General features: G+C 39.9%; 1 protein-coding gene across 1 annotated transcript in view; it reads left to right on the top strand.

The window, feature by feature from the left end:
* The window catches only part of LOC141784782 (SH3 and multiple ankyrin repeat domains protein 1-like), a 59782-nt gene that overhangs the window by 32341 nt on the left and 7310 nt on the right, over positions 1-20131 (top strand). Inside the window, 14 exon segments of the mRNA XM_074662647.1 lie at positions 778-844; positions 1011-1186; positions 1295-1425; positions 3790-3929; positions 4261-4368; positions 6056-6134; positions 13799-13881; positions 14009-14133; positions 15969-16104; positions 16280-16360; positions 18002-18028; positions 18121-18177; positions 18343-18464; positions 20004-20127. Of these exon segments, the coding sequence (XP_074518748.1) occupies positions 778-844; positions 1011-1186; positions 1295-1425; positions 3790-3929; positions 4261-4368; positions 6056-6134; positions 13799-13881; positions 14009-14133; positions 15969-16104; positions 16280-16360; positions 18002-18028; positions 18121-18177; positions 18343-18464; positions 20004-20127 (1456 nt within the window).

Raw genomic sequence — 20131 nt, 5'->3', positions numbered from 1 at the left:
ATTATCTTTAATATGATGATAATGATAATAATGATAATTATTGTTATTATTATAAGAAACAATGGATATAAATAATATTAAAGTGAAAATAATATAAAAGTGAAAATATAAAATTTATATATAACTAGAGTAAGATTATATATTTTAAAAAAAGAATGCGTATGCAAAAAAAAGAAAATAGATAAATAAAAGTAAAAGGAGTATATGTATATATATATAAAATAAAAAAGAATATATAAAAGAATAAAAAGGATGTAAAGAGGGTTGATGTAATGAGAAAAAAATATATAAAATAAAAATTGAATAGAATAAATAAACAACACAGACATTTGCCAAATTTTATTATCATTATTAGTATAAGAATAAAATTATATAAATACTATTTAAATGAAAATAAATTTATATTTAAATAGAGTAAGATTTTACAATTTAAAAAAATAATGTGTATGCAAAAATATGAAAATAGATAAATAAAAGTAAAAAGAAAAAAAAAATATAAGAATATATATAATAAAATATATAAAAGAATAAAAAGGATGTTAAGAGGGTTGATGTAACAAGAAAAAACTGAATAAAAAATAAATAAATAAAAATTGAACAGAATAAATAAAAAACACAAACATTTGCCAAATTTGAGATTGGTATTTGATGATGTATCAAAGTGTGCCAAAACTCCTGCCTGATTTTACTAAAGAAAGATTTTACCAACAACAAAAGAACAAACATGATGATGATCACATTGAGTTCAGCTTTACCATCTTGTGTCTGTATTTGCAGTTAGCCGTTCTGTCCGGTCACTTTGAACTTGGGGAAATCATCAAAAACCACAAAGATTCTGACATAGGTAAGATTTTACTCCTCTGATGGAGCTATCAAGTGTCGCAGCCAAGCCGCACCTCGCATGCTGTGTGTTTTGTAGCCCGTACAGTCACCTGACTTCTCCCTCATTTCACCCTCTCACCCTCTCCCCTCCACTTCCTCACTGGTCATCCTCACCCTCCTGTCCTCAGTGCCCTTTTTGGAATCACCAAAGTATGTTCCCAAGCGCAAAGAGAGCTCCTACACCCTGCCTCTCCCCTTACTTCATTCCCACCCCCTCCTGCGCGCTAACAGCGATAACACCATGACCCAGTCCGACCCCTTGGCCCAGCCCAACAAGACTGCAGCCAATCCCAACCCAGGACAGGTACAGGAGGACACTGAGTGGATGTGAAGCCACTGATTTGTCTTTTTATTAAAATGTTTGAAGATCAGATTTAGTTCAATGTTCATGGGACTTGATGTCGTCTCCCAGGGCCAGCGCAGAGCGTCTATTGGCATGAGAAGCTCCAGCAGCCCTAGAAACCGCACTCGGTCTCCCTCTCGAGGAAGAGGAGGCCAGAGCGACACAGAGGAGAGGCACCGGCAGCCCAGAGGCAGACAGGGGTAAGGAGACAACACCAGGTCTGTCAGTTTACCTCCCAGTTTCTGGGTGCTATTTTAAACTGCAATAAAGCCACATATTTTACGTCCTGCAAGGCAACAGAGATGGATGGGTTAATCATGCCCTCAACAAGATTTAAAAGTGACAAAGGGCTAAACGAAAGCTCCAGAGACACTTTGAAAATGTGCAAGACTTTGAGGGAGTCTACAGCCATGCTAGCAGTTCTGTATTAAATGCTAACATCAGCGTGCTAACATGCTTACAATGACAAGTTTAAGATGCTGATGTGAGCCAAGGGTCACTGGGGAAAGAAATTAGTTTTGCAGTTGTACAGAGGAGGTACCAGTCTGCTTTTTTAAAGCTCGAGCTCACTGTGAATGAGTGGTGGTGTCCGGGAAGAGGAGCTTGAATGAGACTAAACTGAAACAGAGTCCTCATATATTAAAGCTGCTATGAGGAGGATCTAATTTAATGTGACTGCAGTGCCACCTTCTGGCCCGGGGTCTCACGCACTCTGCCGTAATGGCTTTTAGCAAAGTGTGTTTGTTGTGGAATTAAATAGAAATTGGATCAAAACAATTTTTTAGGTAAGGTATTTATCAGTACAGTTACGTAGCGCTAAGGTTTGAAATGTGACATCAAGCAAACATAGTAGCCTGCTATATGTAGTGCTATCGGCAGCCCGGTGCTACAGCATGTCCGTAGGCTAACGTGACAACAAGCTAACTGTCAATTTGTACAGTAGTTTAGTAGCCTTCCATGTGTAGCTCTACAGCAGGGGTGGCCAACCTGTGGCTTAGGAGCCGCATGTGGCTCTTTGCCTTTCAGTGTGCGGCTCTTCGATCCATTCATAAAAATATATGTATATATAGTAAAGAGTAGTGGCGTGCCGATCATTCAAAAATATTGATATACTGATGTCAACGTTGGGATCAGTGTTGATCAATGTTTGGGTGTACAGATTGATACTTAGGTTTCAGTTTCTCTTCTCTAGTATGAAACACACTTACAAACACAATAAATCTGGCTTTGAAAGTTGTAAATGTATTGATTTTCATCTTGTCAATTTGTTTATGTGTGAGAGGAAGTGTGTTTGTAAGACCACGTGCGTGACGTGGCTCTCTGTAGTATCACGGTCATTTTTGTGGCTCTTGGTCTCTGACTAGTTGGCCACCCCTGCTCTAAACTGCAAAAAAATGAAATCTTATCAAGTGTTTTTGTCTTTTTTTAAGTAAAAATTGTCTTATTATACTCGATATGAGTCACTTTCAACTTATCAATCCAGAAAAATGTCTTGTTTCAAGTTATCAGAGGACAACAATGAGGTTTGAATTGCTTGTAACCAGTAAAAAAATCTGCCAATGGAACAAGAAAAAATTGCTTGAAAATTTCCTCGAGACTAGAATAATGTCTTAATACAAGTAACTTTTCTCTTGTTACATTGGCAGATTTTTTTACTGGTTACGAGCAATTCAGACCTCATTTTTGTCCTTAGATAACTTCAAACAAGACATTTTTCTGGATTGGTCATGTGAATTTGGCTCATATTGAGTCTAAAAGGAATTTTCAACTGAAAATAAGACAAAAACACTTGATAAGATTTCAGATTTTGCAGTGCACTGACAGCCCGGTGCTCTAAGACATGTCTGTAATGTGTAACGTCAGTGAATCCTGGTTATGTCCTGCCAGTCATCTACCAATCAGAGCTAACGTAACCTCACTCTTCATTTTATTGATAGACTCTCAAGTTTGAACAGACCACTGCAGAATAACTGCTGACTGTGGGTTGGAGTCAACATTAGCACAAACAGTTTAGCCCTTTTAGCCTTTAGCTCGTGCTCTATCTCTCTCCTTTTTCTCTTTCTTCTGCTCTTCTGTCCTTTTCCTGTCTGACAGTTAGGCTCCAGTGTCTACCATCACTACAAAATTAATCATAGAAATCAAAAAGAAATCGAAACTTCATCAGCCGACGTGGTTTTGTCATAGAGACTTAGACGTGCCGTAAATCAATCCAGTCAGGAAGCTAAGAAGTAGTATTTCAAAATAACCTATATAAGTGCTGATAGTCTCATGTTAAAATGTGGATTGGGATCAGGCATATATCTAGAAGGGAGACTTTTTCTAGATTTTTGTTTTATCACTGAAGCACAGGATAGCAGCTCTTTGACTTTCTGCATGTGAGACACTGTGTCAGTGCAGAATAGCAGCATGGATCTGTTCTCTTGGTATGACTTGTGAGTGTGAGTCAGAGGCTGACTGTCTCTGCTGGTGCCTGACAAGCTGTATGTCGTCTCACTTTGTCTAACTTGTTTTCCACAGTGTGCAACACTTATCTTATCTCCCTCTCTGTCTCTCTCTCCGTGTAGTGCGACCTCAGCGGGCAGCGGCGGAGGTCAGATGAAGCGTATGTACAGTGCTGTGCCAGGGCGAGTGTACGTGGCTACTCGCGCTCACTCTGCGAGTGGAGACCGAGAGCTCTCACTGAGCAAAGGAGACAAAGTCAAAGGTGAGATGGAGTAATGCCTGCTCCAACACCGGCATTCAAGTGTTTGAGTTCGTCGAAGGATAAGTGGGTAAACTGATCTAATCTGCAGATAATCTGATTTAGTGTGCACCTGAAGTGAAATAAATATCAGCCTCTCCATCCAAAAAGTCAACAGAATTCAGGAGTACTCGTTTGTAAACAAGTTAAAGAAAACAAAGTCAGTCCAAAGCAAAACCTGCTTCTCCTTCTGCTCTGAGAGACAGATTATTATTCACAGTGACTGTGGATTTACTACTGAAATTAACTTCTGTCCATTTCTCTGTCTGTGTTTCTCCCTCTGTGTGTGTCTCAGTGTTGAGTGTAGGGGAGGGGGGATACTGGGAGGGCACGGTGAAGGGTCGGACTGGATGGTTTCCTTCAGACTGTGTGGAGGAGGTGGGAGGTCTCACCAATCGAACAGGTGATGTATAACTATCAGGAGTCTCATCTACATTATATTGATATAAAAATTAGTAAATATAAAAATCATATTTTGTTGTTGACATAGAGTGTGGTTTCCCTCTAATAATATTCATTTTATTGTGGTGAATGAATTTATTGTAGATATATCTCTTTATCAATCAACCATTAGGCCTTATTTATAAAGCACTTTTCATACAAAGATGTAGAAAAAAAGTGCTTGACTAAAAGAAAATAAGAAGTTAACAGAAAGCAAACATTAAAATTATAATAGTAATAATCATTATCATTATAATTATAATATTAAAATTAGAGAAATTAATATTTAAAAAACATTATATTTGATTGGATGGATGAAAAAATATTCAAGCAAATATGTTTTTATGAAATCAAAAGGAAATAAAAAACAAAAGGTTTAATGATAATAATGATTATTATTATAATAAAAATAGAATCATTAATAATAATCTTATTTTTATTATTATCATAATTATTATTATTATTATAATTTTTTTTTATAACTATTATTATTATTTATATTATTTTTAATTACTATTATTATTATTATTATTATTACTATTATTATATTAAAAATATAAAGATACATAAATAAATATTTTAGAAATTAAGTATTAATATATAAATAAATATGTATTGATGAAGTAAAAAGTTGATAGAAAACAAAAGGTATAATAATAATGATAATAATAATGATTATTATTATTATTGTTGTTATTATTTTAATTATTACTATAAAAATGTAATTATTCTTTTTTTGTTGTTAAAAATTGTTAGATCAATAAAAAAATAAAAATTTAAAATATATTTTATTTAAATGGATGAATAAATTGATAATTAAATGAATAAATTAATAAGTGCCCCGACAACTCCCATTGCCTAGTGCACATTGACCTTAACAAGGAGAAACTGAAGGTAAAGTAAGATTTTTAACTTGAGAAAAGAAAATAAAACAACTTAATTAAAAGAAACAAAAAAGATAATGAAACACTAAAACACTAAAGCAGTATTAGAGAAAATGATGTAATACTAAAACTTTAAAATACACAAATAAAAAGCTGCTAGCAGCAGTGAAGTAAATAAGAAGATAAATGATTACATTCAAACAAAAAATAAAAAGATAAATATAAAACTCTGAAACATTAAAATGTTTTGCCTTTCAACAGAATAAATTCAGAACTTATGTTGATAAATAGGTAAAACTCAGTTAAAAGCTGGACTATAAAGGTGGGTTTTAAGTTTGCTTTTGATAATGAGGTTAAAGAGTCAATAGGTCAGTCATTAACACCTGACAATGGGGAAAAAAGAGAACATTAGGTTAGAAAAAAATCGAGCTGAAAAATGGGTTAAAATCTCCCTCAGGCTGGAATTATCCTTTACGTCACTGTAACACACAACACATGTCACCCTCGTGTTCCCAGCAGGCCCTCCTGCAGCAGACAGCAGCACATGTATAGCACTTCTTTCCTTTTTTCACAGCTGCACTGTTCACGCAGCAAGAAAACCATATGCCATGCATTAGACAGGAAAAAAAACACTGGGTGTTAACATATTTCACTCATTTGCGTGTTTGCACTGAAGTCTCAACACTTCTGCAAAAAAAAAAGAGAAAGTGAAGGTGTCATGACTGAAGCTGAAGGTTCAAATTAAACACATGCCGTGCTTTGCAGAGACGCGGAGCGAGAAGGCAAAGAGGAAGCTTTTCCGTAACGTCACTGTCGGAGCTTACGACGGCACGGATGGGCCGAGGTAAGAAAAGTTGCTGTAATCCTTCCAGCCTACTAACATCTAAATCCTCCAGGAAACTAAATCTGCTGCCTTCAACACAAACGCTGAAAAGAAATGTTTAATTTACTGTGAAAGCAGAGGTGATTATCTACCCTGACCTCTCTCCCAAAGCATGATGGGATGGATGCTGGTCCCTGCCCTGAACAGGATACCATATTTGAAATAGATGGGTCTAATAAAGCTAAAATAATCCAGACCAGCCGCTGCCTCTGATAGAGTCGTAGCTGTGGGTTGTCACATGAGTGTGTGCAGCAGCTGAGTTGTCTGCCCTGAGGTTTATTACTGTCAGAAAACACAATGAGGCCACTGGAGGTGACTGAACCAGCACAGACACACATTTGTTTTGTTTGTTTGTGCATATGTGTGTGTTAGTGCTTTGTTGTGTCAGCTATCGCGCCTCATTGTCCTCCTCTGTGCAGCTTGTGGGGAAGGGTATTGATAGGATTTCATTGATACCAGTCCTCTTATCGATCCGATTCTTTATCAGTTCCTCCTGTGAAATTTCTCCATACAAAAAGTAGCTTCACAGGTTTTTTGTGTCATAACGTTTATTGATTTTATAAGTAAATAAATATGAAATTGGTTACTGGATCTTGATATGTCTGGACGTAAATATGAGGGATGAAATATATATTGGTATCGGCCGATATTTACTCATTGGCTGCCGGCCATTTTCAGAGCATCTTGAATGATCTTTCAAGACCCAAATAATCTTGTTTTCTCTGACTATGTAAACACCAAAACTACCCAAGAAGAGTAGACTATCTTCTTTTATGAAACAGACTTTGATCACGTTTATCTCGGGCGCTTCATCCTTTGATCCTCTCCATGGTCGTCTTTTCTCACGATTGCACCACTATTTCACTCTGAACTACCTCGAAATATCATCTCAGTCGTTCAAATTTTTTTCAACCAATATTGGTATCGGTAAATATCGGTAAATATTGGTTATTATCTGTTAATATCAGTAAAAATATCGGTTAATATCGGTTAATATCAGTAAAATTATTGGATAATATCGGTTATCGGCTATAACAGCAATTTTAATATCAACTATCAGTATCAGCAAAAATGTTAATATTGGTGCATCCCTAGTAATATATAGAGAGGAATCAAAATAGTACGTCACGTGATGTTGATGTACCGTTTTGGTAAACTTTATTGACTGAAGTTTGCCATCTAGTGTCTAGAAGTCGTTACAGCACATGTTTCAGTTGTTTGGAACCTTGCCGTAGTTATGAAGCCAGCCATGAGCCTCCTTTTACCCTTTTTTTTCATTTACCTATGAGTGTTTCAACATTTAGAGTTGTCCCTATGCACTGACGTCATGGTTTGGTAAGTTCCCAAATGTGCTGCCATATTGGAGGTACACGAACATAGACATTAGCCAAGGTTACATGAGGAGTTTTTCGTCTGTCCGAATGGAATCTTTCTGAATTACTTTTCCGAAAACAATAGTATACGAATGTTTTTGGTAGATAAGGAGATTTAAACCACGTTGAATGTGTTGAATAAGGATCTGGTGTCAGAGTGTAATGATCATTTCTTGTGTGTTCAGTTCTTTAGAAAAACTTCAAGCTAAAAATGCTGAATCAGAGTTTTCATGGGAAACTGTTAGCTAACTGCTATGCTAAGGTAGCTTTTGCAGACTAGTCGACGTAAGGACCAGCAGCTTCAGTGTAGTGTAAAGAGCCAAAAAGGGAATCAGGGATGGGTACCTTTCACATTTGTAACAATATGGTACCGATGCCTGGCACCTGGCAACTGGTACCGGTACTCAACAGTACCAATTTTTTGTGTTAATGTGGTAAAAATGATCAGTTTGTTTAATAGTAAAGTATAATTTTTTTTTCAGTTTACTGTATTTATTCCTCAGTATATAACCTTGCAGTGCTGTGTTCGTGTCCAGCGTGGAATATCTCCAACTCTTCCACTCCCTCACAGTCACAAGGATGCTTTTGGGTACCTAAACATGGTACCTTTTGATTCTGTGTAAATCTGTACTGGGTACTTTTGACAGAACTTGGTTGGTACCTAGAAAAGTACGTAATTCGGTACTGACCCCTAAAGGGAATTGTTAAGAACAAAGGCAAACGATGAGGAACTGTTTTTTTTTAATTCCCATCCCTGGCAGCATGTGTGTGTTTACTGCATTGGAAAAAGCTGGAATCTTATCAAGTGATTTTGTCTTATTTGAAGACTAAATTGTCCTTTTATACTTGATATGAGCCACGTTCATCTGACTAGTCCAGAAAAATGTCTTGTTTTAAGTTATTTAAAGACAAAAATAAGGTCTGAATTGCTGTAACAAGAAAAAAAACTGCCAATGGAACAAGAGAAAAGTTACTTGTTTTAAGACATTATTCTAGTTTCAAGCAAATTTTCATGCAAATTTCTCTTGTTCCATTGGCTGATTTTTTTTAAACTTGTTACAGCAATTCAGATCTCATTTTTGTCTTTAAATAACTTGAAACAAGACGTTTTTCTGCACTGATCAGGTGAATGTGGCTCATATCTTGATATAATAACACAATTTTTACTTAAAATAAGATAAAAACACTTGATATGATTTCAGTTTTTTGCGGTGTGCTGATCCTGAGCTGTGCTTGTCTTCTGTTGTTTTTGAGCAGCCATGTCATTTTCAGCTCTGCTCCTTTCTGGCTCCACCACATGAATGTGCTTGTCACTTTGATACCTCCATCCACATGCCTCCCTCTCCCCTCTAACACAGTAATGTCATAATGAGAGGTAGAGCCGGGGCTCTCCTCCTGCTCCGCAGCATCTGTCTGAGGCTGCAGCTCAGCCCCAGGCAGCTGCAGCCGTGTATGAAGACGCTCTGCATGTTTGTTTGGGAGTTAGGCTGGATGTGAAAATGCCTGAGTGCATCTTTATACATCATCCTGCTGATGAGTCATAAGGAGGCTGAGACATCAAGCGCTGGTTAGCTCCCCGGGCTGGAGGGGGGACTTACCAGTGGCCACCCCAGGGTTTCACAGGCTCCTTCTCTCTGCAGCTGACGTTACTCTGAGCTGAGCACTCTGACTGTCATTTACTTTAATGCATCTGCACTTGTGTTCCAAATGCAAATAGCCGCCACCGGGGTTATATTACCTGAGCTAAGTTGGTTAAACGTAATTGCGGCAGCGTGGTGAAGTGGTGCTCAATTAAGAGCAAGGTGATCCGGAGCGTGTTCCCCTCACTGCAGGGAGAATGTCAATTACTGTTTCAGAGACAGACAGACAGAGCCAGCAGGAGTGTGTGTGTGAGTGTGTGTGTGTCGGCCTGGAAAGTTTGCTAATGTGTGTGTGAATCAGAGAATCAGCTGTTGGTGGACGTGCAAATGCAGGCTCTCTGCTGGTGGCGTTACCCATCCCCCGCATCACCACGCCGCAAATCCAGCCCCACATCTCCCAGTTTCATCCAGAAGCTCCCCCAGTTTGCACCAACACACACACACACACACACACACACACACACACACACACCCTCCCTGCTGTTTTAAAGGCTATCCGCCCGTCTCTCCCTCTCGTTGTCAGTCGTCGTCTGAAGTACGCCGGGCGCCGACCAGCACGCCGTCTATCTCTCTCCTGCTTTTCCCCACTTCTCACACTCCTCCTCCTCCACTCTCTGAGCTCTCGCTGGCGGGAGGAGGAGGAGGAGGGTGGAGGGAGGTGGTGGTGGTGGTGGAGGAGAGTGTGCGCGAGAGAGAGGAGGAGGAGGAGGAGGGGGGGACATGGCGATGGGGGGATGCGGAGAGAGAGATTTCTCTCTCTCCCTCTCTTCTTCGTGGCCGTCACTGGGCCCCAGAAACAGGAGCGTGTGGTTCATTTACAGGTAGCGGCTGTTTCCTCATTCATTGGCTGGCTATGGATGTGAGGAGAGGACAATGGAGAGAGGGGAGAGGTAGATGATGCTACTGAGAGGCCGTGCCTTTTCACAGATAGACTAATAAGCTATGTATCCTGTGCGTGCGTGTGTGTCTCTGGGCGTGCGTGTGTCTTAAATCTCTCTTTTTCCTCTGCATGTGAAAAACCGGGGGGACGGACGTGGCTGTTGAATGGAGACTCTGCAGCATGTTTGTTTCCCGTGTGTGTGTCTAAACGCCGTGTGTGTTAGTGCATGAAAGGGAGCACATATTGATGCATTTCAGTCAGACAGTGTGGGTGTATTTCATTCTCTTTGACTCATGATGTCTTTAAGCAGATATCCTCCATTCACCAGCGCTTCCCATTTATATCTGCTGCTGTCACAGCCCGTTTCTGTCTGTGCGTCTTGTTGTCTCATCATAAATGTGACGTCTTTTGACCGTACAGAAGGATGAAAGTGAATAAGTCGATTGACAGCCTCAGTGCGGTTTATCAGCTCCTCTCAGGCTGTAATATGAGATATCAGTCATTTCTCTGCATGTGTGTGTGTGTGTGTGCATGCAAGTGTATACACTGACAAATTTCTCACATCTGAGTGTATACGTCACAGCGCTTGATGCTGTGGGAGTATCTCTCTGTACATGTATTAATGAATGCACCCTGCTCATCCACCGTCCACGTCTCCATCCACTGACAGTGTGTGGGTATTGTCCCCACATGAGCAGTCGATCTGCATGTTCACCCAGCACATGAATGGTTAAAAAGCTGTTTTTTTCCCTCAGTAATTGTGGATGGAAGAGAGGATGACTCAGGAGGGAACATAATAACTCTGGTCTCTCGTAGGCTTCCAGCTTTAACGCAGCCAGTTCAAAGAGATTGTGTCCTACCAGCCAACAGGGATTAAGCAGGATGTTTGTGCTTTTTACGGCTTTAATTGGCCGGGCAGCTGTGGTCAAATCTGACGTGTGGATGACTTTATGTATGTGAAGGACATCAGGAGTGTTACCTTAAGGAGGAGCACAACTTAGACACACCTGGAGTGGCAGCCCCAGCCCAGCCCGGCCTGGCCCAGCGCAGGCCATGTTTGCCCCTGCTGCTGGAGAGCCACCCACTCCGTGTTACTTTGATCCGGAGAGAAGGAAAGCATGATGGAGGACAGGGTGAGAGAAAAAAGGAATGAGGTGTGAGGAGCAGATGGCTGGAAGGCGGCTGTGCGTTGGCGAAACAGTAACATTGATGGAGAACTCACAAGGGAACGGACCTCAGTAGGGGGAAAGTAGCGATCGTCTGTTCGGTGCTAAAGTTACAGCTCGGTGTCGAAAGTCTGGATCTCCAGGCCTGCGGGCCATCGCTCATGACTCTGCTGCACCTCTGTGGCTCCACGGCCAAACTTCATTACATGCTCTGCCGGATTGAACACACAAAACCTTCCTGGCTCTCTGTTGAAAGAGAGTGTGGGATATAATATTATAGTCTTATTATTTTAGTAGGAGAATACACCAGGGGGTTTCAGGAGTGGCGGAGGCAGAATGAAGTCGCCTCTGCCAGACGCTGGGAAATTTAAGTGGGCAACATAAAAGTAAGTCAGAGCGATGGTGTTTTAAAGAGCTTTAGAAGTTTTCTTAACAAACAAATGAGTTATTAAAGGTGTGTGCAATGGGTAGGAAAAGTTGGATGGAGCCAGGATTTCAGGCTGGGCCTTGAGTTAGAAGAGTTAATAGATTATTTTGATTAAAGGGGCTCTATGACAACACCATATAGGCTGATGAAGTTTCGATTTCTTTTTGATTAATTTTGTAGCAATGGTGGACACCGTAGCCTAACTGTCAGACAGAAAAAGGACAGAAGAGCAGAAGAAAGAGAAACAGGGGAGAGATAGAGCACGAGCTAAAGGCTAAAAGGTCTAAACTGTTTGTGCTAATGTTGATTCAAACCCACAGCCAGCAGTTATTCTGCAGTGGTCTGTTCAAACTTGAGAGTCTATCAGTAAAATGTAGAGTGCACTACATATGGCCGGCTACTGATACAAACTTATGTTAGCTTGTTCTCACGTTTCAAACAACATCACTCGTGGCGTTGTATCTGGTAAAAAGTCGACTTGAAAACAGAAAATTTGTTCCAAAACAAACACCTGGTTAAAGTCACATCTTTACGACAGTGTGTGTGAGACTCCGGGCCAGAAGGTGGCGCTGCAGTCACATTAACAGCTGCTTTAATTTGCATTTTAAGCTGTAAGAGCAACGACATTCACCATGTTTAAATAATGGTCCCAAAATAATGTTCTGATCCCGCCCTCATGAAGCTAAATGTTTCATAACTTTTTTTTTCCAACAGGCTAAGAAACATGGCTCATTTTAATTACACATAGCATCTAATGCTAACAATACCAACATGGAGTGACAAAGTTTTACCATTCTCTTTTTAAACTGATTTGAAAATACATGTATAAAAGTTATAAGAAAAGTTTAAGGTGAGCCTAGGACCTTTGGACCCACCCATAACGCCACCCCTGGATGCAGCTGTGCATTTTCCCCACCTGGTTTTGGAAATGAAAGGCCAAATATGTATTCATCCTGAGAGCAAGTGGTGTCTGAAAGGACAAAAAGATCCTGCCTCTCATGACATTTCAAAAATCTGACTAAACTCCCTTTTTTAAGGAGGAGAGAACAAAACAAACAGAAGTCCCAGTTGAAATTATATCCCTGAGTAAACCCAGAGCATTCTCACTGCCTGCTTTTGGCAGTCAGACCATAGATATAAATATAGACCAGTCTTTGAGTAGGACTCCCATCCAGAGCTCAGCCTGTCTAGGAAATCAAATACTTTGATTTGTCAAGTGTCGGCTTCTCTCAAGTTTTTGAGAAACCAACTTCTTCATCAGACATCCAGGAAAGAAATATCTGGAATTCCTTTGAAGCCGTTGGTCTCTGCTGAAGCTGCAGACTCCAACAAAACCAGCGTGAATCCACATTGTTAGAAAGTCAGGTCCAGAAGTGAGTCATGAGACGTGGCTGCGAGTGTGGAGTCCATTTAACCAATCCTACATTAGAGGAGAGGTTGTAAAGCAGCTTGGCCAAAAGTCGCAGACATGGTAATGGAATAATGAAGAAGCTCGCTGGGCCAGCTGTTACACTACTCCAGCATTGACATAATAAGATTGCATCACCGTTGTCTGTGATCCCAAGGCTTCCACCACGAGGAGCTGTTTGTGGAGGCAGATTAAAGGCCTGTCTGACTGCTTCTCGTACATAATTTGAAGTGTCATGTATGACCAGTAGTGCCACGTTGGGATGTGTGCAGCAGCATCCTTGCTAAAGCTGCCAGAGGTGCTGAATGCAGCGATTTAGGTGCAGTTTCCATTATCAGTGAAGTGTGTGTGCACATCCCTCTAATGCACACGCACCCCCGGCCCAACGCTCGTCAGCTCTATGTGGATTAGCCCATAGTAAAGGGTGTCATCTCATATCATACACTCCTCCTCCCATTGTGACACTAACTGTACTCCTGCCATCAGCTCTTTGTGCACCAGCTCTTGTTGTGTGACACTCAGGCCAACCTTTCCTTTGCTGCAGTGTGATTTCATAATGTGATGCAGTGTGCCTGTTTTCCTCATTCATAAAAATGCGTTATTTGCATGACAATAAGACTTTTCTGTTTCTGAAGAAGCCACATGCCTTTCCTTTGCTCTAATTCCTGTTTCCTCTCTCCTTGTGTCCATCCTTATCACCTCCTCCCCATCCCCTCTGCTCCTTCTTTAAGTGACTACATCATTAAGGAGAAGACAGTGCTCCTACAGAAGAAAGACAATGAGGGATTTGGCTTTGTGCTTAGAGGAGCCAAAGGTAAATGAAAAATTCGACTCATAGCGTCCCGTCTCTACAGTTGCTCAGTTTCATATCCTCTCTGTCTGACCTTCTTTCCAAACTCACTTTTCTGTTCCACTCATCATTTCTGCTTCATCCTCTGCAGCCCAGACTCCCATAGAGGAGTTCACTCCAACGCCAGCGTTCCCCGCGCTGCAGTACCTGGAATCTGTCGATGAGGGGGGCGTGGCCTGGAGGGCAGGCCTGAGGATGGGGGATTTCCTCATCGAGGTAAGGACAGGATTGTGGAGTGGATTTGACCCCTTAAAATGTGCTGAAAACTCACCAAAATCAGCACACACCTCAGATTCAGCCTAAAATACGATATGATACAAAGAATTGACCCCAAGCATACTAAAATGTGCTCTCATGCACCACTTATGCACACTAAAGTAGCTCTTAACAGCAGCGGGAATGTCGTTGAGAGATGAAACCAATGTCAAAATGTTTGTCTCATTGAGACGCACAAACTACGTGCAGATATCCCTGACCTATCTCAAACAGGAAGCTCGCAATTTCTCTTTCAAAATAAAATTTGGACACATTTTTGGGACCTCAAACAAAAGTTATCTTCTCCTAGGCCATAAATGGTATCAGCTTGAAATTCATTTAGATGACAAAAAAGGCTCTACTTTACAAAATTTGTGTAGGTTTTTTTTGTTTCTTGAATGGTTTCCGAATGACGAGCCCTCAAAGTCAGTGAACCCGAAGAAGCCGTTTCAGCTCCCCCTATTAGAATGAATGGGAGAGGAGGATCCAACTCCACACAAGCTGTGGTAGTAAGGCCTCTACCCAAAAAGTAAAAGTTACACAGCTTTAAAAATGACACAGATAGATTTCTGGCAAAATTTACTGCAAAATTATCTGTTTTTTAGAGAGATTTGGTCAAAATTGTGGCAGCTATGAGGAGACTAAAACTTCAGTCAATTTCACTCCGGAGTGGGCAGCAGTTGGTGATGATGTCACAATGATTGAGAGTTCCGTGCAGCTGGTCATGTGACTCACTGAAGGCGGGAAAATGGAATGTGTAACACACACACACACTAAAAAGGCATGAAACCTTGACAGTGCTTTTAGCTTTATGTTTTATTCCTATTTTACATTGAAATACATGCTTTAGAGCTAAAATAACTGACAACATTAGAATAATAACTCAGTAGTTAAACAGCCACTTTAAATTTTCCTACTGTCAGAGTTCCTACAGCTCCTGCACTAAGTCCAATAAGCAACAGGAGGCTTAAAATGATGTATCGAGTGAGGAATTCAAATATTACTGTTACAACACTCGAGCTTTTTCTGCCAACAAATGTGACGAGTAGAGGAAAGTTTCTGTGACAGTTTTATAACTCGGTCTGGGAAATGTAGGAATTTAAAGGACATAAAACCGGCAGGCCAAAAAGAAGAGAGTAGGCCAAAAGAAACTTACATTTCATTACACATAAAGTTCTTCCTCTCAGCTCTCGTATACTTCATGTGTGTGTGATGTTTATCCTGCTAATGAGAGGCAAAGGGATTTTCAAAGCAGTGAGCACAGTGAATCTTACATAATCCACAAACACCCTCAGTTAACAGCTCTTTTATTTGTGCAATCCTTCACTTAATGCATATGTATATTGTGTAATTTACCAGGCTGTAGATCTCCTCAAGTTTCATTAATATATTTTACACCAGCAGTGCATTATTGTCAGACTTAGTGAGGGATTGCTCTACTTAAAGCAGCTTTTCTTCATCAACCAAATATCAGCAGCACAGGCAGTGACTTTTAAGCCATTTTGTAATTTTTAAAAGCTCAAATTGGTGATTGTCAAGCCTCCATTAAAGCTGACACATACTGCTCATTAGTATTCAACCTAATATGACTCACTTATGTGGCTGCCCAGGCTTTTGTGATGGTGATGAACTGTCTCTGTGCGAATTCCTGGTGCACCTATTTAAAACGCTGCAAGTAGAAATGTTAGGAGGAAAATCTGTTACAGCAAAAGTCAAAAATAGGATAAAAGGATTATAGGAGTAGGATCTGAAGATTGGTGATTTCATCCTGATGCAGCACCCTCTCTCTCTCTCAGGTAAATGGCCAGAACGTGGTGAAAGTCGGCCACAGGCAGGTGGTCAACATGATCCGACAAGGCGGCAACAGCCTCATGGTCAAAGTGGTCATGGTCGCTCGAAACCCCGAACTGGAGGACACAGTTCGGAAAAGAGGTGGGAGTCAAGTTTTCTCTGCAGCTCGTTAAAATCTACTGTTGATGTAACAATTAAACTGATTGCATGTTTACATCAGCCTAAAGCCTGCTGCAATGTGGTCGTCATAGGCGACCGTATGTTTATATGAGAATACTAAACATGAAGTCTGCATTTGGCCTGCTTCCCTTGGCAGCCCCGCAGCAGACGAAAAGACTGACTCCCCCTGCCATCGCCCTGCGATCCAAGTCCATGACATCAGAGCTGGAGGACATGGGTAAGATGATAGAGGGGGACAAAGAGGGGGGAGGTCTGGAAAGAAAAGGTAAAAAAAATGGGTTTGCATTTTTTTTTATAGGGGGACACATTTGGAAAAGCTTTTTAGGTTTGCAGCTTCTCTGCAGGATTACAGTTCAGCTCTGGTCCTGTTAGGGAAACACTACATTAATTATTAAAGGGGCTGTAAGGAGTTTCTGAGTGATCTCGAAAACGTCTCTTCTAGATATATACCTGATCGTAATCCACACTTTAAAATGAGATCATCAGTGCAAATAAAGGTTGTTTTAAAATGCTACCACGTAGCTTCTTTCACCGGTTTGATTTACAGCATGTCTAAGTCTATGACAACTCCCGGTGGCTGATGAAGTTTCGATTTCTTTTTGATTTCTGTGATTAATTTTGTTGTGATGGTGGACACTGGAGCCTAACTGTCAGACAGAAAAAAGACAGAAGAGAGAGACAGAAGAAAGATAAACAGGAGAGAGATAGAGCACAAGCTAAAGGCTAAAAGGGCTAATCTGTTTGTGCTATTGTTGATTCCAACCCACAGTCAGCAGTTATTCTGCAGTGGTCTGTTCAAACTTGTCAATAAACTGAAGAGTGAGGCTACGTTAGCTCAGATATGTTGAAGCGTAGGGCTGCTAGCAGCACTACATATGGCTGGCTACTGATATACAGTAGAAACTTTTGTTAGCTTGTTGTCACGTTTCAAACGAGCGCTGGTGGCGTAGTATCTGGTAAAAGTTGACTTGAACAAAAAAAATTGTTCCAAAACAAACACCTGGTTAAAAGTCACATCTTTACAACAGTGTGCGTGACACTCCGGGCCAGAAGGTGGCGCTGCAGTCACATTAGCAGATTCTTTACTTGAGAGTCTATCAATAAAATGAAGAGTAAGGTTAGGTTAACACTGCTGATAGCAATACATTTGGATAAACGACTAAACTACTGTACAAACTGACAGTTAGCTTGTTGTCACATTAGCCTACAGATATGTCGTAGCATAGGCTGCCGATAGCACTACATCTAGCCAGCTACTATAACGTTTGCTTGTTGTCGCGTTTCAAAGAAAAGTTGTTTTGATCGGATCTTTATTTAATTCCAAAACAAACACATGCCTCACTAAAAATAATTTCCGACAGTGTGTGTGAGACTGCAGGCCAGAAGGTGGCGCTGCAGTCACATTAAAACAGATCCTCCTTACAGCAGCTTTAAACACTGATGTAGAGAGAGCTCAGAACTGATTCAGTGTAGGTGGGATTACATCGCTCTTTTTACTTGGACTGAGTTTGATGTAGAGGCTTCATTACTCACTCGTTGTTACCTTAAGAGGACGAACACAGCATTTCACCAGATCAGAGATACTGAAGCAATTAATGTGATACTCGTCTGATTAATCATTTTCCTGTTTTTTTTCCTCTGAACTAAATGTGCTGCACGCAGTGGACAAAGGTGGGACACTCATGGACTCGTGTGCTCTCATTATCATTCCCATCTCCCTCCCTATCATCACATCAGCATTCACACCATCCCATGTTTCTCCAGTATGTATTCACCCTTTCATCTGTTTAATACACACGGATACACGGCACTTCCTGTCACAGCTAATCTCCTGTTTCCCCGTTTCTGTTTGCCACAGCTGCATCTCCTTGGAAAAAGAAAGCAGGTAAGTACGAGCCTTTATCTTCACCCCCATCAGCCCCCGAGCTCTAATTAAAAGTCGGCCTGTTTGATCCTCTTCTCCTCCTCCCTCCTCAGAATACGAGTCCTCACAGGGTCCTGATAAGAAGAGGACGGTCTATCAGATGGCTCTAAGTAAGAAATCACTCTCACCGCTCTTGTCAGACTATAAGAGGGTGTTTTTCAGACCTTGAAGGGGGCAGGAGCAGGCTCACCCAAATCCACTTTTCATGTTTCTGCCTTATTTCCAAGCTCCCCCTCACTACTTCTCTGTTCGTCCCGCTTCTGTCTTTGTTTCAGATAAACTGGATGAAATCTTGGCTGCTGCCCAGCACACCATTACATCAGACAACCAAGGCCAGAGGGGTCACGGAGGCAAGAGGGACCGGAGCAAGAGTATAGTTCCCAACATCTCCACGGAGGTACGTCTGGGAATTGGAGGGAGATGCTCTCAGCTGTTTATTATCACATCTTTTTCTCCTGTTAGGTTTTTAAAACTCAGTTTCCTCAGCCTGGAAACACTCACAGACCTCTCTCTTATACAGTTTTTAAAGTGTTTTAGGATGTAGCACATATTTAGTCATGGAAGTGACTAACACGAGTGTTCCGATCTAGAAAGCAGAGAGGTCTTCAGCTCTTTTTTTTTTAGATATACGTGTTCTCCTGCTTGTACAGCACTTTACAGGAATGATTGACAATGGACCACCCACACCAAAACATTTGTTAGGAGTGAGTCAGGGTGAATCCATTCATCTCTGCTCTCCTGCCTGATACACTTATACTTGGACTCACTGCTTTTTCTGGCTCAGTGTTGCGTATCATTTCAGTTTAACAGCTGCATCGTTTTGACTGGATTCTATCTGAGGAAATGCTTTACTCCCTCCTCATCTTCATTTCTCTCTAGACCAGGGATCTGCAACCTTTACTATCATAGGAGCCATTTTTCCTCAGCTCACCTGGATTTCAGTCATTCCAGAGCCACAAAATCTACTTTATCTCCACAGTAAAGACAATGAAGTGCATAAAATTCAAAACAAAGTAAAAAATCCAGTGAATCACTATCCAAACCTGGAGTTTTTTTAACAAATAAAATACTAAATGTGTTTAAGTCTTTTATCATTAATAAATTTGCAAAAATGTAAAGAAATGATGAAATTTCAAAAATTAGCAGAAATGAACAAAGTTTTATTTTTTTTAATGTTTCAAAAATGTATAGAAGATCTATACATCATACGGGCCAAATCTAAGAAATTTGCAAAATTCAAATAAATTTTGATGTTTAAAAAATTGGCCAAATTTTCGAAAAAACTTGGAATATTCAAGTTTTGGAAAAAGTAAAATAAAAATGAAATCTAAAAAAAGAAAAGAAATTCAAACTATTTTTAAGAATCACAAAAAAATGTGAAATTAACAAATGAAATTTTTGAAAGGAATTTTAAAGCTTAAGATTTTTTTGAAAAAAAAATTAATCTGAAATTTAAAAAATTGGCAAAAATTAACAAAATTTTATTTTTTTTAAATGTTTCAAAAATTTAAAGAGGAAATGTAAGAAATTTGCAAAATTCAAATAAATTTTGTTGTTAAAAAAATTGGCCAATTTAAAAAAAAAAAAAACTTGGAATACTCAAAAGTTTTGGAAAAAGTTATATAAAAATTAAATTTAAAAATTTTGCAAAAATAAAAAAAAAAAAATTCAAGGAATTTTTAAGAATCACACAAAAAAATTGAAATTAAAAAATGCAATTTTTGAAAGAAATCTTAAAGCTTAAGAATTTTTTTAAAAAAATTAAAAAAATCTGAATCGAAACAATTTGGAAAATATAAATTAAAAAAAATTAAATTGCAAAAGTTGTTTTTTTTTTTAAAGAATACTTCACTCCTGTTTATGAAAAGTTCTTAAAAATAGATTGATTGATTTCTCTTGTGTTTTTTACTTTTCTAAATGTGTCCCACACATGAAGCAACCCTATGAGCAGCAGGCTCCTGTCAGCATGGTGCAGCACGGACCAGGCTTTGGCTACAACCAAGCTCATTTCCAACCAGGACACAGTCAGCACGCCGTCATGATGCGACAGAAATCTATCGGTGA

The sequence above is a fragment of the Halichoeres trimaculatus genome, unplaced genomic scaffold, assembly GCF_033239565.1.
Source record: "Halichoeres trimaculatus isolate MK-OKI-2021-1 unplaced genomic scaffold, fHalTri1.1 fHalTri1_scaffold_23, whole genome shotgun sequence".
In the NCBI taxonomy this organism is placed as follows: Eukaryota; Metazoa; Chordata; class Actinopteri; order Labriformes; family Labridae; genus Halichoeres; species Halichoeres trimaculatus.
The sequence above is the reverse complement of the archived record's forward strand: the minus strand, read 5'-3'. Positions and strand labels throughout refer to the sequence as shown.